Source organism: Polistes canadensis, unplaced genomic scaffold (genome assembly GCF_001313835.1).
Source record: "Polistes canadensis isolate GaletaPanama2010 unplaced genomic scaffold, ASM131383v1 scaffold_96, whole genome shotgun sequence".
In the NCBI taxonomy this organism is placed as follows: domain Eukaryota; kingdom Metazoa; phylum Arthropoda; class Insecta; order Hymenoptera; family Vespidae; genus Polistes; species Polistes canadensis.
This window is the reverse complement of record NW_014569643.1, coordinates 364,155-390,874: the sequence shown is the minus strand read 5'-3', so window position 1 is coordinate 390,874 and position 26,720 is coordinate 364,155. Positions and strand designations below refer to the sequence as shown.

Genomic DNA, 26,720 nt, shown 5'->3' with positions numbered 1-26,720 from the left:
TAACCGATCACCTGTTCACACTATTTTCCCCTTTTTATATTTTCATTAATACACGGAAAACAAAGTACCAATTTTGATGGAATGAATTATCAAAGCACCGTATTCATTTCTACATTTAATATAATATAAAAATGAAAAGAGATAAAAATGATCTTATAATCGGACGATATTCCTCGATTCTTTCGTATTTTTATCGTTGGAAAAAGAAAGAAATATATATATATATATATATAAAGAGAAAGAAGAAGAAGAAGAGAAAAACAACAAGATGTTCTAGCATGAAAAGCGAAGGCGAGAGAAATGGGGAAAGTCCTAAGTAAATTTCCCTGTCGGGACTTGCCTTAAGATACCCGAGGAAAGCGATATACGGTGTGCTATTCTCTTCTTTCTATTTTTATTTTTCTCTTCTTCTTCTTCTTCTTCTTCTTCTTCTCCTTTTACTTTCTCTTATTTCATTTCATTTTCTTCCTCCTACTTCTATACGTTCTTATTTTTCTTCAACATCTTCGCTTCTTTTACTAGTTTATCTCGATTCGTAAATACGCCGATTTTCTTTCTCTTTTTTTATTTAACCCCCTTCTTTCTTTCTCTTTCTTTCTTTCTCTCTTTTTCACTCTCTCAATTATTTTTTTTTTCCCGGCATTGAAAGTTAGATACCTCGAAACCCATTCGGTTGAGATAAAAGAAAGCAAAGCTTAAAGTATCTCGGAAGCCATTTATTTTTTTTTTTTATTCCTTTCTCTCTATTACTTTTCTTTCTTATTGATGATTAAGTTTCGATGATCACGCACGATCGCATGTGTTGGTTTTGATAAAAGAGAGTGGTCAATAAGGGTAACGTACAACTTGACGTATGAATTAATTTCACATTGTTTTAATATTTATATTGAGAAAGAAAAAGTATTAAATATATATGATAATATAATTCATTTCTCATTAATTTATATTATTTTTATTAAATAGTCATAAAACTTGAATCGTTATATCTACAAGGGTTATTATATCGTTAACGTGAAAAAATGGTAAAGTTTTGAAGTATGGAGAAATTTTCTAAAGGTTTAGTAAAGGTATAAATACCTATTATCTATGCGCTTGATCATATCTCAGCCATGAAACTAAACGATAATCTTCCTCTATCTTTCTCTCTCTCTCTATCTCTCTCTGTCTTTCTTTCTTTTGATATAATAACTAGCATCGAATTTTCTATTAAATAATAAAAGCTACGTGTAAACTTTCGCTTGAGGAGAATGAAAAGAGGTTATTGAACTATCTTGAGACTAACGAACGATCCAGCCCATTCATCTTCTTCTAATATTTCTCCTCTTCCTTTTCTTCGTTCGTTCGTTCATCGTCGTAGGCTTTTTAAAGAACGCATATTGAAAATTTGAAAGTTGTGTGTTACTTTTATCCCATTCGAAAAGGTTGTTGTCGATCGTGATCAGAATTGATTTCACCAATCAATTAGAAATTGTTTGAAAATTCATGTTCAGTAGGTCCAACGGTAGAGAGAAACATCGACAGAATGTTTCAGAATCGTTTTCGATATTGATTTCCATGGATGCATTAATATTGGCATTTTTTGTTAGTAATAGCTAAGTTGAATCTTGAAAGATCAGTACAGTAGCGGTAAGGTTTTGGTAACAGACGTTAGAGAAGCACCGAAGCGCGTCTTGAAACTCTGCAGAACGTAGAGACCACAATTTATCGCAGGTGTCGAGTCGCTGACCGAGCGATTCCGGTTTTCCCCCCATAGCTGCTGCTGCTGCTGCTGCTTGCTCCGACGTTCACTTCTAATGGAAAACGAAGTCTGTCTCGTGTATCTAAAAAAAGATACTTTACTTTGGTCTTACCGACGTTCGACCGATCTTCGTTTATCAGCTTTCTACCTTGAAACCTACTATTACTGTAATTACTATACTGATCCATGGGATTTATCTCTGTCAGATTTGTTATTTTCAAAATAATCCAATTTTCTAAGATTATTACATGAATATATTCTAATTATAGATATGCTAATTAAATAAATATATATATTTTCCTTGGAACAATTTTTCGAACGAAATGAAAAAAAAACACAAGAATATTGATGAAAATGATGAGAAAAGGATTGGAGTTATTTATCGTCGTCCTATTTGAAAATCGTTTCAACCCTCTCCCAGTTCTCTTTCTCGAGAGGTTACACCGTAAGTCGAAAAGCACGAAAGGTTGCGCGATACTTATGCGAGTGGGTAAAGAGGTAGGGGACTATAAAAGCCCCTATAAATTGTAACCTTGATAAAGGTGTTCACCTATATTTAAAGATCCCGTGCGTTGGGTTGCCTTCAAAGATACTACACACAAACACACACACACCTGTACGCGAATTTTTGTTCTAGTTTATCTATTTTTTCTATTTTCATTCTTCTTCTCTCCTTTTATTTTCTTTCCGAAGTAAAATAAGAAAAGCATCGTTTTCCGCGTGATTTTCATAAAACGTTCACCTGGTATCCCCCTCCAAACGTTCCCCGTCCCCGCCCCTTCTTCCTTCCAACCCCCTGCTATCATCCCTGTTCTAACCATCCAAGTCTACTAAACTTTCACCGTTTCGTTCGAGAGAAAGAAAACTTTCAACGAGCGTGGCGAATCCTTCTCTTCACTCGAAAACTCTTTCTCCTCGATCGGAATATCTCCGATGTCTTTTCTTTTCTTCTTCTTATTCTTCTTCTTATTGTTCTTCCTCTCTCACAACCCCATTCTCCACCCTCTCTCATTCTCTTTCACTCGTTAAAGGAATTTTCGAAGAGTAGACAAACTTTGTTTATTCATCCGGTAGTTTTTATTCTATGCTCAGTTTCTGGCTCGAATATTGTTTTTTATAAAACATATATTGTTTTCTTTTTAAGCGATTTCATTCTACACTTATAATACGTATTTAAATATTTATTTTTAATAATTATTTCCAATCTTATAAAGATTTTCGATTACGTTAAGTCGCGTTGATTATCCTTGTGTTACGCACAAACAAAATTTTGATCGATCAATGGGCACAATCGAAGTCAACGATAATTATTCAATTTTTGTTGTTTAACAAACCATTCATTTTCTAATACAAGTATTAAGAAAAATTCAATAGGGTGTTGATTTAAGTAAACATTTGATTATTCCGTTAGATGGTCAAATCATTTTAACCGTTAGTGTATATATTTAAAAAAAAATATTTATTTGTTTGAACATCGATCTGACGTTTATCGAAATGGCGATACACACACCCTCGCTCCACGGATTCACAATTTCATTTTATCGCACAGGTTCGTCTAGGTTTTTATTACAGTTTCGCACGTGAAATAACTTGACGCATTTCATGAAACATTTGCCGTATCGTCGAACATAAACGGATATTATATATACATATACATCATATATAATATAGAGAGGTATATCGTCAAATGTTGTTATCATTGTTATTATTATTATTATTATTATTATTATTATTATTATTATTATTATTTTAGTTTAACGTTGCGAAATGGTCCTGCATATATGGCTCGTGACTAACGAATGTTATGGTTTTTTTTCTCTCTCCCTTTTTCTTCTTTCCCTACATTTTGTTTCGGTTTTTTTGATTTTATGTATGAACTTTATGTTTAGTGATCCGAGATGACCGGTGTTCGTTTCTTCCTCTTCTTCCTTTTGGCCAGTCTCTTCGAATTATCTCGAAGCCGAATCGATAGAGACCTCAGAGAAAAGAGAAACCTTTTATATTCACCCCCACTTCTTTATCCTTTCGGTGGTACGATTAAGGTACGTTTTTTCTTTTCTCTTTTTTTTTGTATATTTATTAATTTTTCTTTACGATCAAATATATTCGATTAAACGTTTTTAAATTCGTATTAATTCGATAAAGAAAGAAAATAAGAGAAGATAGGGAATCAAGATGATATATTCTTCTATTTCTCTGTCCTTCTCCTTTGACTCTCTTCGTTTTGTCTTTTCGAGCAACCTCTTTTTACGGCAAAGGTGAATTAGAAAAAGAGAACAAGCTGCTGGGAGAAGAGAGCAGATTTGAAATTTCATTTTCTCGTAGTTTTCCATATAAATATAATTCGATATTACGTCGTATAATCGAGTAAACTCCGTTTAAGTTCTTCGTTTCAAGTAAAGCACGGTTGATTTTATTTTCCTACGAATCCGATTATACGATTCTTCCATTCATTTTTACTTAATTTTTGTCTTCACTTTTAATTTGCTCAATTGACAATCAACAAAATCAAAATCTAATCGTATCGATGATTGTGATTACTTTAACGTTCACTTTTTTAATAAATAAAAAACCAAACCATCAAACAATATTTCTAATTTTCTAAGCCTTGTCAATATATTTTAAAACATCAGAAAACAACCAAAATATTATTATTATCTTCTTCTTATTCTTTTTATTAGGACTTGGTTCTATTATAATGGCTTTTTTTTTTTTTTTTATATATTGCTACTTCCGGGAGCGCTTTTTTATTTTTTTTTTTTTTTATATTTTTATTTTTTCGTATTATAATTTTCATTGAAAATATTCTTCAACGTTAAGATTAATCAAATTATAAGCTATTACCTATCGTGAATGTCCTCCTATTACGCTTTCTATTATCGTATTAGTGAGAAACATCGTGAAAATTAATGGCTGTGAAAATATAACGTTGATTCTCAAACTCCCTCGCGAGATTCTATCTCTCTCTCTCTCTCTCTATATATATATGTATATACATATATATTATATATATATATACATTTCTGCTTTCTATCTCACTCTCCCTTTCACGTCTATTTCAATTTGTTATGATGAAAGGACTCTTTTAGCAGTTCAAGGATCGCTCGTTTGAAAAACGCACTTTCGTTCGTTCGTTCGTTCGTTTTGTTTCTTTTATGGATTAGCACAGGATTTATTTCTTCTTTTTCCTTCCCTGTTTTCCTCCTTCCTTTCTTTTCCCTATTGTTTTATTTTATATTATTTTATTCTTTTTTTTTTCTATAGCAAAGAGATTAAAGGAGGAAGCACGAAAATGATATATCGGGTTTCCTAGTGCGTAGACTTTTCGTTTGATACGAGAAGATAAGGGACAAGGAAAAATAAAGAGGAAGAGAGAGAGAGAAAGAGAGAGAGAGAGAGTGTGAGAAAGATCCGTCATGAAATTTCCGCTTGATAGACCGTTTTCGTGTTACATAAAATATGATCGATGCTTTTCGTCTAAGGTTTTGTTTCTCTCTCTCTCTCTCTCTCTCTCTCTCTCTCTCTCTCTCTCTCTCTGWCTCTCTATTTCAATGTTTCCCTCTTATTTCACTCGTGCAATAGTAGCTTTATATTTAAAATAAGTTCCAAATGGTACTTCAATGTTTCATTGGGTAAACACCCGATCAATCATTTTACTAATATTCCAAGAGACTTGAATATAATGTACCTCAATAATAATAGGAAAGATGTATGGAACATTGGTTGGAGTACGTTTTTAAAACGAATAGATAAATTATACGAACGATTGCTATTTAAATTAAAAATAATCAAATGTATAACGACCTCTACGTGCGCCTATACACGTGTATGCACACGTGTTAATGGTTGGGAGGGTGTTTGTATGATAATGAAAATGTATTTTGTGATCTATACATGCCTTGTTAATTCTCTTTTTTTCTTTCTCTTTTATCAGTTTATTATTAGGTTGTTCGTAAAATAATTTCGTTTTTCGTAGTAATTTCGAAATAAAACGAAATTACTTTTCGAACAATTTCAAATATAATTCTATAAATAATTCACAATTTGATTCGAATTTGTAAAGTAAGTGGAACAAGATTGAGTTTAATGGAATATTTGATAAATTTTCTTTCTATATTAATTCCAAACGAACGGATAGAAATAACACGTTTCTCGTCCGTTCGTTCCGGGCTGTTACCTTAACGATAAACCTAAATACAAAGTAGGACGAGTGCTACTTTGAACGAGTTTCTTTCGCAAAAGAGAGAGAGAGAGAGAGAGAGAGAGAGAGAGTCTCGTTGAACAAGGGTTAAACTAGCTTGATCAGGTGTGATAATATTTCCGACACAAAGCGTGTTACGTATGTGTATATGTGTGTGTAACTAATTCTATCGATCTTTAGTTTTAACCGTGTAAACTTTGCACGTAGAAACAATTTATGTTAAATTATCACGAGGGTAGATAATATATCGTGTACAAATTCCATGTAACATCCACAAAACTACTTAACTTTGGATCAACGCTCATCTCTCTTTCTCTTTCTCTGTTTCGTTGTTGGTATCCGTTCTGATCGCGTGCAAAGCTCACCAAGTTCTACAGAGTACCGTCTAACGCTTTTCATTTTCCGTTTCGTATTTCAGCGAGTTAAGCGAATTGCCCGAAAACAATGAAACTATTTAGAAAAGATGAAGCAATCTATCGTAAAATACAATGAATACACACATTCGTGTAGGTTTTTATTGTATTAGGATTTTTTGTTATCATTCTATTATCAAATATCAAAGTATTCGGAAAATATTAACAAAGTAAAATTTGTTATCAAAGTAAATAACGAATAATTAGAAATCGATCAAAAGGGATAATAAATGGTAAATAAGTTAAAAGGAATACTTGATGAATAATATTAAATATTAATGAAGATCAAAATTTGTCTAATATCTTGTCTTTCTTGTCAAATGAAATATTATCCAAAGTTGATTCATTTTATTGCTAAAAGCAAGTTTCAAATGAACGTTCCATCGAATTACGAATGATCTCTTTGAACGAGACTATAAATACATTGCAGATTCAACTTGTAGAATATTTTATTTCATTTATATAAATAAAAATTGTCAAAGAAAAATGTTAGAATATTCGGAAAAGAAATGTTGAAGAGAGGATAAATATCAATGAAAATAAATAATCGAAAGATTTTCGACCGATCTCATTAACCTCGTTTCGTTGTGTAAGATCTTTTTGAAAATAAGAAGGTAAAAGAAGAAAAAGCGAAAAATTTAGGAAATAGTCGAAGCGAGGTGAAACTTTTCTAAAAGAGAAAGAAAGAAAGAAAGAAAGAAAAAAAAGAAAAGAAAAGAAAAGATGGAAAAGTCGAAGTTGTGCGCGTCGGCCGTTTACATTAGTTCGGGCTGCCTGATTGCTGCTTCCGGAAGTACGGTAAGAGAGCAAACACGATGTATATTCGGGTCAATGCGCGCGTGGCATGGAACGACAACGAGTGGAGTTTGCCAAGGTATAATAAAAAAAAAAAAGAAAAAAAAAAAGGAAAGAAATTGACATCGATTGTGTTTGCCTCGTAATTCGGTCGTGCGCGCAAACTCCTCGCACGAGTACCAATCCCTCCTCGCCCCGTCGCGTACTTACGGAGTATTACAAATATTTGAAAGTTTATCCCTCAATAATCCTGGCTAAACAGGGAGGAGACAAAAATAAGCGTAAATTCGGCCCGAGTATTTGTTTATATGCATATAACGTTAGTTTTATGTAGAAATAAAAGTCCTTTTCCCCCAACCCCGTATTTATATCTTTCGACAATTTTCCTTTGGAACTTTTATATCGGACGTTTAATATTTTCCCCGTTGCAAGCTAGGTCTTTGAAGGACAAATATTTTTACTTAGTTTCAAATGTCGATGGTTTGTTTTCGTTTAAATATCATTCCAACAAAATATAATAATTATTATTTATACGGGTTTGTTATAAAAAGTTATGAAATGAAAATTTGAATAACGAGAGATAGAATATTGGTAAATGAGAAAATGATCAAAACGGTGAATTTGAACATTGACCAAAGGTCAATTTGGGAAGGTGCGAGCATTGGTGTAAAAGCCAGTTTCCAAAGGTTTGTCTTACGATTCCTTGGAGAATACCACGCCTTCTACTGTAACCTCCATCTACTTTTGTACCTCCTACGCTTTAGGAAAATTTAAATTCCACACGGGTGCAAGTCTGTAGTCGAACGTAGCGAAAACGGTGCACGCTTAGCGATTTTCGCGAGGATATCTCCCGGAAGGCTTGAAAAGTGGGGAAATAGAAAGAGAAAGCTCCGAGAGAATGGTAAAAGGTATTATTGTATATAGTTCACTTCGAGCTGATTCGGAAAATCGATAGAGAGTGCTTTTACGTAATACCGATGAATAAAATCTTCGTAAAATCATTGATACTAACGAATATACTTATCTACACACACAAACGTTAATCAATTCATTATTATAATAAAAGCTTCATAAACTTCAAACATAAATAATCCATTGTACAAGGTATTTACATACTCATTTTTTGTTATATTATAATTCCTCGTTAAAAATAATTGAAATGTTTTAATACTTCTTATTTTAGATGATCAACTCGGTATATTCAATATTATGCAATTTAACTAAAGAAAATGAAAACAAGGTAAGACCTCGGAAGGAAAACGACAAAGAAAGAAAATGGAAAACGTAGAAGGGGTTAAAAAAGAAGAAAAGAAAAAAAAAGAAAGAGGGAGGGAAATTGAAAAGAAAAACAGAAGGAGGAAGCTTGGGGGTGGCTCGGCCGGTTGATACAGACGTGAAAGAAGGAAAAAGTTTCGAAACAACGTAATATCTTGGGAATCACGGGAACGAAATAGGGAGACGGGGAAGGAGTAGGTGGTTAAGCGATATTCTAAAAGTTCAAATACCAAAACCACGCCAGTGTCAAGAATGGTGAAATTTTTCACAGAATGGAAGAAAAAAGATAACCATTGGAGACAGCGTCATTTCACTTCTCTTTTCTCATTTATCAAACAACAAAATTTACAATAAAAATAGAAAAAGATAGTAAGAAACAAATAATTAGGCATCTCCTCCTTCTGAGAGAAGATAAAGTAACGTTACGAAAAAAAAGAATTTGATATTTCTTATCTATCCAATGTTTTTTTTGTCTCTCCATATTTATAACTCTCGTACTAAGAGAAAACTATATTGCCACTCATATATGTTGAATTGATTTGATCAGTATCTAGGATAATACAAATGTTTTACGAGCGAATGTACTCTCTAAGATGAATCCCAGACTTGTTTCTTATGTTAGATACAATCCCAAGCTGTTATTGATCAACTCGCATCTTTATCGCGGTACGTTACTCAGACCTTATGAAAATCTCTACTTTCTTTGACTTTATTTTGACTTTATTTCTCTTTATTTTTCTTTGAGAAAAAAATCTACTGTTTAATTATAAGAATTGTGTTCGATCGGAAGAAGCTTCAATCATTGAAATAATAAATGATAATTCATTTCTCTAGCGGGATATTTTATTATAAATACGAACATCGTAATGGTAAACATTTCGAGAAATATATTTCTTTCCTCCTTCCTCTTTTTTCTACTATTTTTGACTACTTCTACTACTTTATAAATGGTTGTGTTTCGCAATGTAGCTCGTGGTAGGATTCGCAGTACCGATCGAACTAGCTGGAAGGATTTTGGTTTACGGCCAAAACTTTCAATTCCAATATGCTCTGCCGCAAAACGCTACGTTCTTCAGTAATTTATCACAAAATCGCGTCTTTTCACGACGACGTAGAGATCTCGATAGGTACGGAAGGGTACTTCTCTTTAATACGTTGGAACAATATTTTCAAAGGTATAGTACACATTACCGATAATTACGACAATAGACTGAGCCAATGAAAAAATATATTATCTATATGATTTATTTCACATAATATCAAATGAAATTTGTCTATTATAAGAAATTTTTGTAACGTATTAATAGATTTTTCTTTCTTTCAGAAACGGATTAAACGGCCGAGAATGTATAAAAAAGAGCATTTGCGAGGCTGTTGTAGATCCTTTAATAAACGAAGGCCTTATCGGAGAACTTTTACATCTTTTATTAACGTATTGTCTCATTGAATACTTTGCAATTAAATATCGAACAATAGTTCATCGCTTATTATAAAATTTGAACGTTTTTGTTATAATCGATTTATTTCACACCGCAGACCGGAACACGCCGAGGATCCATCTTTTCCTGAAGATTTCCTCTTAGCAGCCAAAGTTGGTCAAAAATACGAGGATTGCTCAAGGATCTTTTCTTCTTGCCCGGCTGGTCAAGGATTTTTGGATCGAATTACTCGCCCCTTTTGATTCCTCTATACAATTTCTTAACTGACAATGAGATAAGACTTTATTTAAGATTTAGTTTATTCTTTCGCTAAGAAAAAAAGAACAAAAAGTAAGTTATTCTTATTAAAAAGTTGAAAAAAGTATAGAAGATTTTCTAGCTTACTAGTATTAAATGCGTGATCGATATAAAGAACGATGTTCATTTCTGAAGGCACACATAAAAACTAAATATGACATATACATTGTTATTTAAAATTCTATTACAAATGTAGCTTTAAATATTTGTGAAAATGCGCCCGTTTTTTAAATGATATTTCCTTTAAAATTAATATAAAATACTGTAGAAAAAAAGAAGAAAAAAAGAAAAGGAAATTTATCAAGCTCACTTCACAATAATGAAAAGAAGAAATTAGAAATAAAAAGAAAAACATACTTTTCCCTGTCGAGATAAGATATAACATTCATTATTATATATTATTACATTTTATTTACCAGTAATATCGATTTGTTGCAATTAAGTTTTATCGAGTATTATCACTGTCTTACTTTTTATATTAAAAACGATCTTTAAGTAAATCCTGTATAAATTGACTTTGATAAAATTCATGATACAATTTCAATCATTCGATATCACTAAATAAATTATATCTACTAGGTAAATTTAATAACCGTTTCATTTCATCGGTTACGAACTTTTTATCTAATAGATCTTAAAAATATTCAATTTAAAAATGCTTACTCTAAAGACATTAAAATTACCTCTGGTCACTAAGAAAAATGTATTATATAAATGGTTATACCATTTGGTGAAATTAACGTATAGATATGAGGTATTTATAACCAATACCGATTTTCGTTCTTAATACTTTATCACGAATTTAAAAAGTATGCTCAATTAATCGTACTAACATTTAGATATCGTTGCATTACTTTGGATTCGTTGCAATGAAGTTGCTCTAAAGTTGTGAAAAATGAAAGCTCTTTTTCCCTTTCTCTCTCTCTCTCTCTCTCTCTCTCTCTCTCTCTATCTCTCTTTTTATCTTTCTTTCTCTTGTCGTATCTATCCTGGCTATATTATCGATCTTCTTTCTTTATTTTTTATTTTTTCATGGTCGAGTAGCATTCCAACGTAACTCCACTTTAGGAGTCCTTTATCGTGTATTCGAGGATAGCTTCGTACAAGTATTTTCAAGAGAATTACTTTTTCACTGCACATTTTCTTCCTCTTTTTCTTTCTACCAGTTTGTAGAAACATTCAAGATTAAGGTATTTAAGTATATTAATAAGTAAAATTGATTATTATGTTGGATAAAAGTATAATAGTTTGTAGAAATTGTAAGATTATCTAAAAAGTATTAGGATGTGATTAGAAAATATCAGACAAATGTATAGCCTCTTTAAATTGATTTATTTAAATAAGTGCTCTATCCAGGAATATGGGAATCTTAATTTAGCAAAATTAAATTAATTAAAAAAATAAATATTGAATAGAAAATTTAGGATACTTATTAATTTAATGTCAAAATTGTGTTTCTTCCATATAAAAATAATAATTATAAATAAAACAAACTTAACATATAATAGAATTCATTAAAGAAGACATTTTCTTGTAACATCAGTCTGATTTCTCTTATTCTTTACTGTAGTAGGAAAAAGAAGAAAAAAGTAAAAAAAGAAAAGAATTTCCTTTTCGGTTCTTCAAATTCTCACGAGAATCCACGAGGAAGACAGTACGGGAAACGATAAGATACAGGAGTGAGTGAAGTTGGGTTAGGAAGGAGAAAAAAAAGAAAGTAAAAAATAAAAAATAAAAAAAGATGAGACCCGGAGTAAATTTGAGATCATAGAAAAAAAGTAAAAAAAAAAAAAATAAGAAAGAAAGAAAGAAAGAAAGTAGCGAAGGGAGGGAAATGACGTTGCCCTCGAAGGGTGCGGCTTTACGGTGGGACGTGGGGAGGAGAGTTAAGATTGGGGTTGAGGTTCAGGGGTTCAGGATGCAGTAAAAGAGAAGATCTACCAATGGACGGACACGTTCCCCATTTGAAATTCTCTTTCAGTAGATTCTTCTTAGATTCGTTCGGCTCGAATTTTCCTAGCACAGATCCCCTGATTTCTCTTCGGTTTCTACTCGATCCGTTTTCGACATTCGACTCGTCGTAGTTGGTCCTACGTCTTCTATCTTTTTTATTATTTTTTTCTTCCTACTTCTACCCTTTTCTTTCTTCTAAAATTCCCCTTCCTACACTCGCACACATCCCATAGTTCCCCTCGTTTAAATCGATCCCCATTGATGCACCCACCTACACTACCAACACTACAACCAACTACACAAGAGTCAAGGAAAAATAAGTAAAAATGAAGGAAAGAAGGAAGGAAGGAAGGAATTGAGAAAAGAGGGAGAGAAAATTTTTCATTTCATCGGTTCTTCTGTCACGCGAGACGGACCATACTATTACTTCTATTACTACTACTAGTATTACTACTACTACTACGTTGACGTTCTTCTTTTGATGTGACGGAAGAGAAAACGCAAGAATCATCTAGCTTCTATATTTCTTTTATTCTCGAGCTTTCTCTCCTTAGAAGATGAAATAGCGGAAAAATCGTGTGAGAGAGAAAAAGAAAAAGTATATGTAGTACCAACTATCGGTTCTCTTTCTCTCTCTCTCTCTCTCTCTCTCTTTTCCTCATTTTTCGTCTCCTTTTCATTTCTCTTTCTCTCTTGCTGAAAGATCTGCTACGGATCCAAACGTGTTCGAAAATGTCAGGAACGTTAAATCAAGAAATACCATGCTTTCAGATTTCATCCGATGCAATGTGAATCTTTTAAATTTGTTCAGAATTTGTATTTATATCATACATACGATGATAAGAAAAATTTGTCCAAATTTATAATATCTTTCGACTGGGGCAAATTTGTTGTTCTCAATATTTTTGTTTGAATATGCAGAAATGGGAGAACGCGTTGAACGCATCCCGTATTTCATAATATAGGAGACGCACTTTCTGGCAACTAACGTTGACTCCGTTGCACCCTTGCGTACGATCATCAACACATGTAGCAAACTACCTTAGAATTCACAAACGACTGATGCGTGCCACTATATAATGTCTGAATTATTTCTATACCTGTGAAAGCTACGAGATGACGTCATCTCGTTCACATAGTTTGCGGTTGAATTTTAGCTTATCCATATTACTCGGTAATTATTCGAAATATCTCGAATAATTTGTCGCGAAGTAATATCATAATTAATATAACTTTAATATTTGTAATTTTTAATTAAAGGAATAATTTGTTGAAAAAATGTAGTAGCTCTAGCAATAGGAAGCAGAGAAAGAATCCCAAGCTATCGATACGAAAAGTATCGACTTTAGAACCTGCAGTGGTACTATCCCAAGAAATTGCTTCTTTTCGATTAATTTTATTTCGTGAGACGCGTATTGCCTTCTCTCGAAAGAAGTAAAGTAAGAGAGGGAGAGAGAGAGAGAGAGAAAGAAAAAGAGAGAAAGAGAAAGAGAGGAAGAGAGATAGAAAAGAGTCCTTCCGATTGCCCCGATGTCTTTTTTTGCTGCCTTAGGTGATATCGTCGCTCGTTTTAAGTTTCGTCGAAACAGAACGAAACCTTCTCCCTTTTCCTTATATATATATATTTTTTTTTTACCTTTCTTTCTTTCTTCCTTCCTTTACATTTTTTCTTTTTCTTTTTCTTTTTTTATTCTTACCAGTAAATCCTTGGAAGAAGCTGTGCAATAACGACAGTAGTATCGGTCGATAGGAGGTTGACCTAAGTAAAAAGAAAAGAAGAAGTAGAAAAAAAAATATAACAACCGCAGTAGAGAAAACTCGAAAATATAGAAACAAGGAAAGGAAAAAACGAACATCGAAATAAACGAAGATACGTAGGAACAGAGGAAAAATATTCTCTTCTTTTCTTTTTCTCTAGGAATTATACTCGAACGTCCGTGCCGTTTCGATTCTCTGCACACGTCAGTATATACCAAGGTTACTTCTTATCGACAATTCCAACGTTTGAAAAATTAAGCTTCTGTTCGATCGAACGAAACGGAATTTGTTTCGACGTTTTTTCCTCCTTCTCTCTCTCTCTCTCTCTCTCTCTCTCTCCCTTTCTTCTTTACACTATCATTCTTTTATTTATCATCTTTTAAAGTTAACTCGACTTTGATCAGACTACTCGTTGGAAATTCTTTATAGAAACACGATTATGATTATTATCTTATAAAAATGAATGAACATTAACGCCGTATTGAAACGTAATAAGTATACATAAAAGAAGTATTGATTTAACGATTATTCGAAGCAAAAAAATATATTTATTCCATGGTTGAGAGTAATATTTAATACGTAAGATTTTCTAGACAATAATAACCGAAGTTTTTCGTATGGCATATTGTTATTATTTTTATTTATAAAATATAGGTGGTCAAAGTTTGTTGATAAAAATTAAGATATCCTGTATATATTTTTTTGTTATTCTTAATGTTTAGATTTTATAGTTTAGCGTAAATCACCATAATACGTTTTCTTAGCGTTAACTATCTCGTAAGAAATCGGAAACTAGTAAGAAAAGATTATCCCCTTAGAAGGTGCAAACTGTGGTCATTCTTTGTCGATAGGTGGATCGATAAATCGTTTTTCTTTTCTCTTCTTTTTCTCGGTTTTTCCTTTATTTTCTTCATCGTGTTCCTCTCTAAGAAACTTCCCATCGAATTTTCATCGAATAGCGCGTTTACGAACGGACGGACACTAGTCGAAGAAGTTGCGAAAGTAACTGGACTCAATCCGGAAGAAAGTTCAAGAGATGAAGTTTTAACCGCATAAAGGAGATTGGTATATTGGACTAACAATAAATTTAGATGTTAGATCGATCGTCGATGTTCTTGCAATGTATGTTTCTCTTTTAAATTATCCAATTAATACGCATTTATTTAATATATTAATCCTACGTTAATTATTTATATCATTGTAGAGTTTATAGATGTATACAAAAAGTAACGTTAATATATGATCGAGTTTATTTTTTATCCTAAGTGAATATTTAGATAAATTTCGATATTTAATTCGACGTACATAAAAAACAATATCCTGTAATAATACGTTAATTATCAATTAAAATCTTCTCTCTCTCTCTCCCCCTCCCTCTTTCTGTAATGCCTATGTCTTTTTAATCCAAGGATAGTAAGTAGAATTGTGGTTAACCGTGTAGGAATTAGATGGTGTCATGGAAAAGAGGGTTGTTATAAGCGGTCTACGCTACCACCACTAGCAGCAAGACTACTATCAGCAGTATTACCACCACCAGCAGCACCATCACCACGCCCGGCCTGCACCGCGAACTGGGGCGGTGCCACCACCGGCGTAGAATCGATATCTGTTCGGCTCTTACTGAATTTTAGTCACCATCGAAAAAAAATCACGCGTCTACGTCTCCGAAAAAAGATTAAAAGAGAGAGAAAGAGAGAGAGAGAGAGAGAGAGAGAGAGAGAGAGAGAGAGAGACAGTGACAGATAGAAATAAAGAAAGATGTTATTTTTTCCTTCGTATGAATTTGACAGCAAGTAAACAGATATGCGAAAATGAATTCTAAGAGATTAAAAGGAGAGATACAATCTTTTTAAAAAAAAAACCCTACACACTTGTCTATGTACGACCATGTTTTCTATTATTTATTATTCATTGAATTTGGTATTATTATTAATTGAGTGATTTTAATACGAATACAAAATTCTCCTTAAATTACGTTGATTTATAGTTTCTTCATTAATCAATGTGACAATTATCTCGGTCTAGGTAGATTTTTCATCGACTCAGCTGTTAGTCTATCGTCACGTTCCTATTTCAAAAGAAGCACGCTCGGCAAACATGAAATAACAATGAACAAGTCGAAAATCAATTTTCTCCTGCGACGACGAGTCTGTTCGTTTTTATATTTTTTCTTCCTTTTTCTTTTTTTATTCAATGAGTTAGAAAAAAAAAATCGAGAGACAGGAATGGCACAGGAGAGAGAGAGAGAGAGAGAGAGAGAGAGAGACAGAGAGAGAGAGAAGGCGGATGGTTATTCGTATTATGTGAAAAAATAAAACGCACATACACACGCGCGCACAAACACGGCAGACAGACGTTTCACGAAAAAGATCTCAATATAGAATCTCTTCATATCCATTGCTAGGGAAAAAGTTGAAAATCAAGACGAGTGATTTTTCATCCCTTATCGGGTTGACCGTAAGACGTTACGCAGTCAACGTAGAAACTGAAAAAGGGAAGAAAACGGGAGAATGAGAAGGGTGAAAAGAAGTAAGAACACCGACAAGGACCAAGTCTGCCTTTCCATTTCCCCCACCTCCCATCTTCACCCCTATCCCCACAAAAACCCACTCACTTTCTGCTTTTTCCTTTTCTTTGGATCCCTCCGAAGGAGACAACCCTCTTATTTAAGAAAAGATACGGATACCGGTGTCACTTACCGGGAGGGTAGAAAATTAATTCCGGCTTTTAAATTGCCATTGCTTAAGAAAATTTATTCCACAAAATTCATTATTATTTGAAGATTGTTGAAAGGAAAAAAAAAAGAGGGGAAAAAAACCACCGATTCATTTTCGAAAACGTATCTTTTTTTAGTATGTCTTTAGATATAAAAGAAAAAGAAAGGAATAAAATAAAATCTTCGAATCTGATTATTTGAAAGGAAGAAGAAATGGTTCGTTCTGTCATGAGATAAAATTTACTTCATGTTGTATCTTGTCCAATTCTCTTGAACGTCGTCGTGGTTGTCGTTGTCGTCGTCATCGGTGGCATAAGTTCCGGACGGTGCGACCGGAATTACCGGATGCGGTGGGTGGTAGAAGCTAGTAACGTCGGAATAGTCGGTAGACGGTGCGTTATATTTCCCTAGGGCCATGTCGATGAGAGAGAAACTGCATCCAGGGAACATGGCAACGCAGTCTTCGCCCTCGTGACCGGCTTTATGGGCATTGGTGTACGTGCGATGTTCCTCTGGTTCGAACGAGAGCACCTTTTTAAGAGGTAATCTGTAAACAAATGCAATATAAAAACGCCTATTCTAAACCTTTTTTTTTTATTATCTTTTTGTTTTTTTACAAATTTTCCTACATCACAGTCACCCGCGATCATGAAATGGTTCAGGCGGAATACTTTATTGCTAGTGTGTGAGTTTTGTTAATTGATTATACTCTAAGCACATAGTTAATAATAAATTATTAAATGAAACCAATCAGAAGTTTTATTTTGTCGTGCATAATTTCGATGCGAGGTAACTCGAAACAATTATTTGATACGCAAACCGACATTGCATTGTTTGTATTCATGTGGAGAAACGCATATGTGTGTACGTACAACTCAAATAATTATTTATTAATAATTATTAATATATTTAAGTGCAAATATCCTATCGTGCTTTCAAAGTTATCAATAATAGTCAATTTGAATTAGTTTGTTTATATTATGCGCTTCTTAATATCTTGCGCTATATTTCTTTTTTATAGAGGAAAAAGAAGTTAGATCATAAAGGATTGAACATAATCCTTGAAAAGAATTTGTTGTTTATAGATCTATTCAAGCTTTCGTTGTTTCATCGGTTAACCCAATTACGGTTAATCATGAATGTCTGATTATTGTTGTAAATAATTTGATTTAAAATACGCATTAGGAAGGATATTCAATTTCTCTTGGGGTACGATTTGCTTTAGAATAATAATATATTTTTCTTTAGTCAGGACATACGATATAAGGTATCGGAATAATTTAATAGGATAAGGTATATATTTTAGTTCGATTTCACGAGTTAAATATCCCCGATGGAACAGAACGATGGAACAGAACGGTGGAACGAACGGTGGAACGAACGGTCGATAGAGAAACTTAAAAGAAGGGACCAATCGGAGCGTTAAACCGGAATCGGAGAAGGAACGCGCTGGATCGCGTTATAAAGTAATGAATCTCTCGGAGGATCGAATTGAGAAGGAAAACAAACTTCGAACGGGGAAAAGGGAATCGTTATAACGTTATTTGCTTAAACCGATGCTTTTGAAGGAGTCGAACGGTTGATCTTCCCATCCCTTTTATCATAAATCAGATTATTTTTCAAATCCGATCGATCCTTTAATTTACTATTAGGATCAAATAGAAATAAGAGTAGAGAGGTAATATAAGAAGACACCGAAAGAAAGTAACAAAGAAAAAGGAAGAAAAAAAAAGGAGGAGAGCATTTGTTCAAATGTTTTTGAAGTTATATGGATTCCACTTAAACCCCCACCAGCGCTGCTACGTTGAAAATAGTTTCAACATTTCTTTTTCTTTTACTTTTCTAACTTATCCAGAATGAATCTTACGAGAAGGATATCCTCATCATTTCTTCCACCAGAGTGTTTCCCTTTGGCATTAGTCGTTGAGAGGCCTCGCAAAGAGCACGAAGAACGCAGGATCTACCGTCGAAACCCATTCTGAAAGGATAAAAACGATTGCTTTAGTTAATACCAGTAGGGTACCAATAATGCTACTAGTAATGCTAAGTTTTCTTATTATTTTCTATTTAGCAAATATATTTATTCATCGAATCAATATTGCAGCTTTTCAGTTCATAATCGAGATAACAAACAGTGGTCGGAAAATGAGGATCATGTTTATATCAAAAGTATTAAACGTTGAAACATTATATATTTAATGCACTCTATTTAACTATCACTATTTCTCTTTCTCCCTTTCTCTCTGTTTCTATATTGCGTTAAATTTTGCTACATTACTATACTATTAAATATTTATTGGATTTTATGGACATTTGGTGAATTTTAGTCGTTCGTCGGCAGTTTCTAATACGACTACTATCGTCCGAAACCGATCGAACGTGAATATTTCCCGTTTTGTGGCTTCTATGTACTCCTCCTTCTCTTTCTCTCTCTCTCTCTCTCCCTCTCTCCCTCTCTCTCTCTCTATCTATCTATCTATCTATTTCTCCTTTCTCTTTCTTTCTTTCTCATTCGTACTTCGTCCTTCTCTTTCCCCATAGAGGGAAAGCTAGCTAACTGCGAGAGGTGGTTTATGCCAGACGATATATAACCCGACGTCGCGTCACGATGCTTCGACATTCGATTCGGCTGCAATATTGGATGTTGCAACGGCCGATGCGACGTGGATCTACTCTTCCTCTACTCTTCCTCTACTCTTCCTCTACTCTTGTTCACACAGAGGAAGAAAATTCGCGTTGGTTGCTTGTGTGCCATTTTGTACGAGTTTGGACGTTACGACTTGATACCAGGATTCCCTACATTTTCTATTGATTAACGATCTTTCAGTTAGATTTTCGTTTAATTGTAAAATCAAATATGCACGCATAGGACTAGAAAGAACATAAACAACAAAAAATGCACATACTATAATCAAACGTATAGTTGAAACCAACTACAGTTATAATTAAGTCAATGAACGCGAATAATCACGTTTAATAAATACGAATTTCTCATAATGATTTATATACCTTTTAAAACGTTAAAACGTCTTTTTATATGCGAATATTTCGAACGATTACGTTATCAAATAGCGGGGCCGAATCGAGACCCTCGACAAAGGGCTTCAATTTTAGGGCGTGGTTAGCGAAAACTAGGAGGGTGACTTTAAAACGTTATTCGCAGATGCTGGATCATCCTTTAACCTTTTAACTATTCCGATGCAGTTATCTACTTTGCTATAGTTATTCCACGTAATTAAAATTACATTTACAGTGTAATCTTAGAGAAAATTAATTTAAATTATTATTATATATATATATATAATATAAGAGATGTTCGATACTCTTACCATCTGGTCAGGAAAGTCAAATGTAGGGAAAAGAAAAAGAAATACGGTCCAAGCCTTAAACGTGAAAGTTATATAAAGACGGGTCGTGCTTGTCGAAGGCTTGGGAAAGCTTGAATGACTCTTGCGTGGACGAGAACGGTTTACAAGATGGCTTACAGAGGGTTTTCGTGTCTCTGATAGTGTTCGTGGGTGGTCACCGGTGATCGTAGAACGGCTTAAGGGTGGCATGAATCAGAGGGTGGCGCCTCGGCAGCCGCGAGTAGAAATTCTCTCAACGCTTCTACCATGGTTGTTCGTTTCTGAACGAGCATACCAGACCATTTATCCGTTTTTCAACCGAATGGTTACGAAGATGCACTTTCTTTCTTTTCTTTTTTCTTTTTATCCCTTTCTTTGTTTCTCCTCTTTTTCTTTCTTCTTCTTCTTTTTCCTTTCCTATTTCATTTTCCACATTCATTCGCTTATAATCAAATTTATAACTGTCATTTACCAATATCATACCATAACCTAATCTCAAACATTCGATTATTTTTCCTTTGAAGTTACGGATGAATGACCCGTAGAAGAGCCCTTGAATCTCATGATAAACTTTATTTCCTCTCTATACTTTTATCATCTCATTTACTATTCGGTTGTGTACTATTCATACGATGAGAGGTAAGATAGAGAAAATTTGTAAATTGATACGAGGAATGATGCGTAAAATTGTTACTTTCGATTTTCATTATAAAAGATAAATACTTGTTCGTTTTTATTATCTAATGATGATTCAGTTTCTAACGAGAAGTACATCGTTGAATAATGATTTTTTTTTCAATTAAAATTGCAACCGATTCGTAAAATTCTCTTTTCACGTTAAATTTTATTAACAAGAAATTTATGAGGTAATTTAATTCAAAATTAAATCACGCGTAGATATCTGTAAACGTATTTTCTACATTTAACAATTGAGATATTGATGAGGATTCGATAGTAATTGATACATTAAACAATAAAATGAAAGTTAATCATCTGTTATGAATGTAATTTAAATGTTTGGAGGAATATCAAATCAGTTTTGAATAATAAAGCGTAATGTTATGAATGTAATGTAAATGTACGTAGGAATTTCATATCAATCGAATTTGTGTGTTTATTTTTATTTCATTTTATTTGATGTTTTATACAAATTAACACTGTTTAAATACTTTAGCATAGTTCATATTCAAATATCTAACGTAGTTTTATAACTCTACCGTATAACTTTTTCCCGTCCAAACTGTTTAATTTATAATTTGTAAATGCGTGCATATATACTCATACGGTATTACATCATATTAAATTAATAAATTTGTGATAAGAACTTTTGTAAAATAAGATGAAACAAAATGGATTTTGCTTTGTGTATTTTTCTCGTTTTATTTTATAGATTTATTAAAGAACACTTTCACTATTTTACATAAGAATAAAATTCAGGTAATATTTTTATTTTGAAATGTCGTTAACAAGATGAAATCTTATGAAAGATTTTTATGACCTAAAATGGAAGTTTTTAGCGAGAAACAAGGATAAGATAAAATATGTATTCTCTTTCTCCCTCTCTCTCTATATATATATATATACAGCTATATACACTGTATATCGGGTCTTTGCATTAGGTAACTCGATCGAAAGGAAGGTACGTAGGACATTGACGATAAAAAGAACGGAGACAGGTCGATGGGGCCGATTCTTCGTAAAGAGAAACGAGCCTCGATCGGCTCGAAACCACTAAACGTCGCCGTAACATTTTATTATCGAGCTTGTCGCCTCATCTGTGCTACACTTTACGAAAATTTATCCTTGCTAAACTAATATATACTAAATAAACTAACTAAAATAGAAAAATATTTCGATCGTTTCTATTTTTTTTTTTCTACAAATTTATTATTTTTATTTTTCTTACTGGAAGAATGCACGATTAATTATAAACTTCTTGTTGTTAGTTGTAGGTCGCATTACAGCATATTCAACAGCTGTTTTAATTATTTATTGTTTATTATTTTTATTATTTATTATATATATATATATATTATTTAGTATTTATTATTTTTAATAATTAGGGATTTACTAATTAAGAATTTATTAACGTATTAATTTTATTAATCATTATTTATATATATGATATCTATTATTTGCCTTTTTTACTTGATCTTTTTTGTTAAATTTATGTAAACATGGATTCATCCCGTAAATAAATAAATAAATAAAAAATAATTTCGAATTCGAAGTAATAACTAAGTTAGATTCTGACCAATGATTAATTTCAGTTGAAGATTTTTATCTAATAAAATATCTGCATATTATTAGATATGTCATATTTAAACAAATGTACTTCGTATTATTCTTACTTTCATGGGTATTAAGATGATTCTAATATTAAAAACATTTAAGATAACAGTAAAAATAATGGATTATTAATGGCATTAATTGTTAGACAAGTCAAAAGACACAATAAATAATGAAAATTTGAGAAAGAGACTCACGAATTCATGATGACCTCGAGTTTATTGTAAAGATCTCGACGATGTCTTCTTTGTAGATAATAATAATCGGCTTTGTAACCCTTCCTCTTCTTTCCAGACGACGACGAAAATTGTACATACTTGCCAGGCACGTTCCAACCAGTATATTCAAAAGCATTCTTATTCCCCGATTGTAAGCCGTTCTTGAGTGATCCGTATTTGTTGGCGATCTTGACTCTATCGTTTCTGAGTTGAAGAAATGGTTCGAGTGCTGGTTTGCTCTCGTTCGGTAGATCATAAGAGATACCCCAATTTACTCCCTCCGTGAAGATGTTGTCTGGGGTTAGTGTGTGTACCGTCATGCATAATGCAATCTGAACAAAAAAGACAGACAAAAATAATGCAATATATAGAAAACATTATATTTCCTTTTATTTTTCTGTTATTGGAAAACTAAATGGAAAACAGTAATAAAACATTGTTCAATTTAATTTAATTTAATTTATAATAACCTACAATTGTGAGATCCCGTTTTTTTTTTTTTTCTTTTTAAATCCCAACTTTATTTTTTCTCTTTTTTTTTTTTTTCTTTTCTTTTACTTTTTTTTTTTTCAATTTAACAAAAGATTTACCAGACAATTTCTTTCTCAGTTGGTCCTCTTGAAATAAAATGAAAGAATAAATAAAATAGAACGTTAGGATTTGTTGGATATAAGAAGAAGAAGAAGCAAAAAAAAAGTAAAGGAATAAAGAATATACATGTATGTATATGTGTGTGTGTGTGTGTCTGTATGCATGCGTGTCTGAAAGTAAATGTGTCCGTGTATACATTTCATCCTTTCTTAATATTCCAACGTCTCGTGGGTTTTGGTAGATCCGGTAGGTTTGTAAAGAAGAATGTAGTACGTGCCTCTTGATACTCACGGAAAAACTCGAACCTTCCGGAAAGACGACGTAACGTTTCCGTCTCGAGTGCGGACTATCACGATCACTGTCCGCTTTGTGCTCATACACCAGACCGCAAAGTATCGTCAGAATAAGCATCCAACGGCCGACAAAACGATCCATATCTTTAAAATGAAATATACATTCAACTAAAGAAGAAGGGACTTACTTTCATTCATTCATATCTTTCTACCGTATACTTAAACTTATCGATTACCTGTAATCCGATATATCTAGCATTTTATTTATCTATATATCAGTGGTTCCTAAACTTTTTCGATTATCGATACCTTTGTTGAATCCCGACGGACGAGAGAGCTTTGATTTATATTAGGATAATAGGGCAACAACACAATTTATTCTTATTTTTAAATAATAATTAATTAAGAATGATTATCACACATTTTTCATATGATATTAAATAATAATTTTCTTATCTAAAATCGTGTGCGTTTGGTTAGGAAAATTCGTAGTGAAAAATCTTTGGGAAAGTATTTCGTAAGTTCGATTGGAATTTATATATATGTATATATGTATATATATATATATATTTGGTAGATGCAACGTTTGAGAGAGTATGCGAGAGTGGAAGGAGAGATTGGAATGTCGCGAGAAAATCGACGAAATAATCATAACGAACGACATTGCTTGAGGTGCTGATACGTAAACGACGTGAAATCCTCTTTACATTCTCTTTCACTTTCTCATCCGTATGGATATACTCATACACATACACATACGCGAAGACATTTCGATCTATCTAACGTAGAAGGAAATGTAAATGAGCTTTACCGAAAACGATGGGTAACTTCTAAGCGAGTGACAGCTCGATTAGCAATTTTTAGAATTCGTGGAAGAGTTAGCGAGGGAAAATGGTTGACTTTAACCGAGTCCTTGAGCTTAAAATAGGGTAACCCACACACCCTTTTCCCCCAATTTTGTGAATTTCAAGGAAAGGATGGTTACTTATATAAAGTGGAATACGCGAATGTTACAAACGTGAATATCTGCATAAGGATAATGTTTAGTATAAAATCAAATACTATTTTTGTTTAACTTTTATCCTAATCGTACGTAAAATAATCGTTTAAATGTAGATTTGTGTGGGCAAAAAAAAAAAAAACATCAGGGATACTACAAATTTTCCGTTTCAACTTTTTTCACCCCCGTTTCCGAAGCTTTCCTTGTTCATTCCGATATTTGCTTATCCGCCTCTTTATCTTCTTGTTTTTTTTTCTTCTTCGTAATTCCAATTGGAAGAAATTCGTTTCCCCCGCGTATTTCACCGTTCTATTCTACCGCACCGTGAGAAAAAAAGGATATTGTCACATTCCTTCTTCGTTTGAATAGACACGAGTATTTCACCAATACGCGTGTACGAATATCTCCACTTCCGGATTTTCTACCACTACTCACCAATCTAACCAAACCCAACCCCTAACTCCACAAGCCCCTTTCGCGATTCTTCTTCTTTCCACCCTTCTTAGTTTCTCTCCTCTCTGACTTTTACGATCTACCCGTTTTATCTTCCTAATCAGATTTTTCTTTTCGTATTTTTTTTTCCTCCCTTTCTTTTTATTCCTCTACTTTTCACTCCTTTTTTTTTCTTTTTAGTTTTATTTCTAACGAATAGTATTCGACAAAATTTGGTAATAATAAATGGGAAATGAAATGTGTAACGTTCCACGACAAACCTCGATATAATATAATTCATTCGCGTATACTAATATAATTCATAGTACTTCTTCTTATGTTAGTCGTTAACGCAGGCAGTATAGTCAGGAATATATTTCAACGAAAATGACGCCTAGGGTACACGAAAGGGGAGAAGTTTTTTCCTCCGATTGCCTTCTATAAGATGAAAATAGAAATCTTTTATCTCGATCGTTGTTTGAAATTACTTAGAGAAGAATGAGAAGAAGGTGGAGGGAATTTATTTCTTTTTTTTTTCTTCTCCTTCCTCGAGAAATAAAATATACTATTCACTTTGTAAATCACTCCTACTTTGATTACTTCCATAAGAAATGAAAAAATGGAAAAAAGAAAAAAATACACAAACGATTGAAGATTCGTGGTTATATGGTGTTGAGAAAATTGTTTGCAAATCAAAAAGATAAAGAAATAAATAAAGATAACGAAAGGAAAAAAAAAGCAAACTGTTAGAGTTTGGAGGGCATTCGAAGTACCCCCAAACGTGGACGAAAACTTTTCACCTTGAATTGTTGTCGAAAGATCGATTTCTCATTTCTACTAGAAATATCTCAAGATTCTCTTCTGCAAAGCTCTTTAGGAAACAGGAAGTTGTTAGCTCTCGGGGTGGAAAAACCTCGAAGAAGAGAGAAAATGATCGATAGATATTGGTATTGGTAAATACTACAAAACTTGATCGAGGTCTCTCGAATATTTTTCTCTCTAAGGAGACGACATCCCTTCCAAAATATTGCTATGCGGGAAGACTTTGTTTTCGATCCAAGATATTCTTTTTATTCTCGTACGAAACACGAGTCGTTATTGTTGTTCAAAATAATATTTAACGATTTCAAATGTTTAAGAAATCGAATATTCGACGTTGATTAATATAATTTAGGTACATTTGAATAATTCACACAATTCAACGACAAAGTTTTATTATAATAAACGTTGCAAACGTAAGATCAATTTTTGAGTCGCCCGGTATATCGATTAATAAATAATTATTCTTTCGTACAGTTCGCAAATCTTTTTTGAATTTTCTACTTGTCACCACAGGTGTGTGTTATTTCGATGAAAGAGGCTCCTCTTTCAACTGCTGGGGATAGCAAATATCGATGATGGGAAAATTCCTTTCGTCGAAAAAATTCTTCTAGGTGAGAATACGTCCCTACAGTTTAACGAGAACCGTATCATTTTCTTTTTTTTTTTTTTCTTTTTCCTTTTGTTTTTATCTTTTTCTTTTTCTTTTCTTCCAACAGTCCCCTTTACATTTTTCATTGTCTCGCATTCCGGCCGCATTCCAGACGAAGGAGAACGGAGCCAACCGAAGAAAAGTTCGCTGCTAGTAACAAACGAGTTTGCGGAATTGGAACGATTAAATACTTTGGATTTCCGTTTAATTAAAGAGCAGAATCAACAAAATTCACCAGTTCTTTTTTCCGATCGAACTTTAACGACGCGATAAATAGAAATTTCTTATTTTACATATACCCCGGACCCCCATCTATAGTACATGTAATTATTTAAAACAATCACTTTCTTTTCATATAAAATTATTTCTCTATTATTTCTCTTTTTTTATCGTACTCACTTGTATTAATTTCTCGAAGACAGAGAACGATTAGGAAAAGCTTTCTGCTTTCAAGGAAGAACAAGTACTTCTGGGTGATATGGTTTTTCGAACAT

At 33.0% G+C, this 26,720-nt stretch overlaps 2 protein-coding genes across 2 annotated transcripts; one reads left to right on the top strand and one right to left on the bottom strand.

The window, feature by feature from the left end:
• The first annotated feature begins 3,636 nt into the window (after nucleotides 1-3,636).
• LOC106787235 lies at nucleotides 3,637-10,104 on the top strand. The gene is made up of 4 exons (XM_014749432.1): nucleotides 3,637-3,780; nucleotides 9,392-9,597; nucleotides 9,747-9,854; nucleotides 9,959-10,104. The coding sequence occupies exons 1-4, from the start codon at nucleotides 3,637-3,639 to the stop codon at nucleotides 10,101-10,103; spliced, it is 603 nt and encodes a 200-aa protein (XP_014604918.1). The 3' UTR covers nucleotide 10,104.
• A 5,237-nt stretch (nucleotides 10,105-15,341) lies between these two features.
• LOC106787234 lies at nucleotides 15,342-26,720 on the bottom strand. Its single transcript, XM_014749430.1, has 7 exons — nucleotides 26,694-26,720; nucleotides 23,688-23,703; nucleotides 23,322-23,437; nucleotides 22,419-22,771; nucleotides 18,453-18,563; nucleotides 16,830-17,132; nucleotides 15,342-15,489 (listed from the first exon to the last, which is right to left on the bottom strand). The coding sequence occupies exons 1-7, from the start codon at nucleotides 26,718-26,720 to the stop codon at nucleotides 15,342-15,344; spliced, it is 1,074 nt and encodes a 357-aa protein (XP_014604916.1).

Coding starts and splice junctions, on each gene's coding strand:
- LOC106787234 (XM_014749430.1), bottom strand. CDS start 26,720: ATGTTCGAAAAACCATATCACCCAGAA. Junction 22,772..23,321: donor CGGAAGGTTCGAGTTTTTCC/GTGAGTATCAAG, acceptor TTTTTTGTTCAG/ATTGCATTATGCATGACGGT. Junction 17,133..18,452: donor ATGATGAGGATATCCTTCTC/GTAAGATTCATT, acceptor ATTTGTTTACAG/ATTACCTCTTAAAAAGGTGC.
- LOC106787235 (XM_014749432.1), top strand. CDS start 3,637: ATGACCGGTGTTCGTTTCTTCCTCTTCTTCCTTTTGGCCAGTCTCTTC. Junction 9,598..9,746: donor TTGGAACAATATTTTCAAAG/GTATAGTACACA, acceptor TCTTTCTTTCAG/AAACGGATTAAACGGCCGAG. Junction 9,855..9,958: donor CTTTTACATCTTTTATTAAC/GTATTGTCTCAT, acceptor TTCACACCGCAG/ACCGGAACACGCCGAGGATC.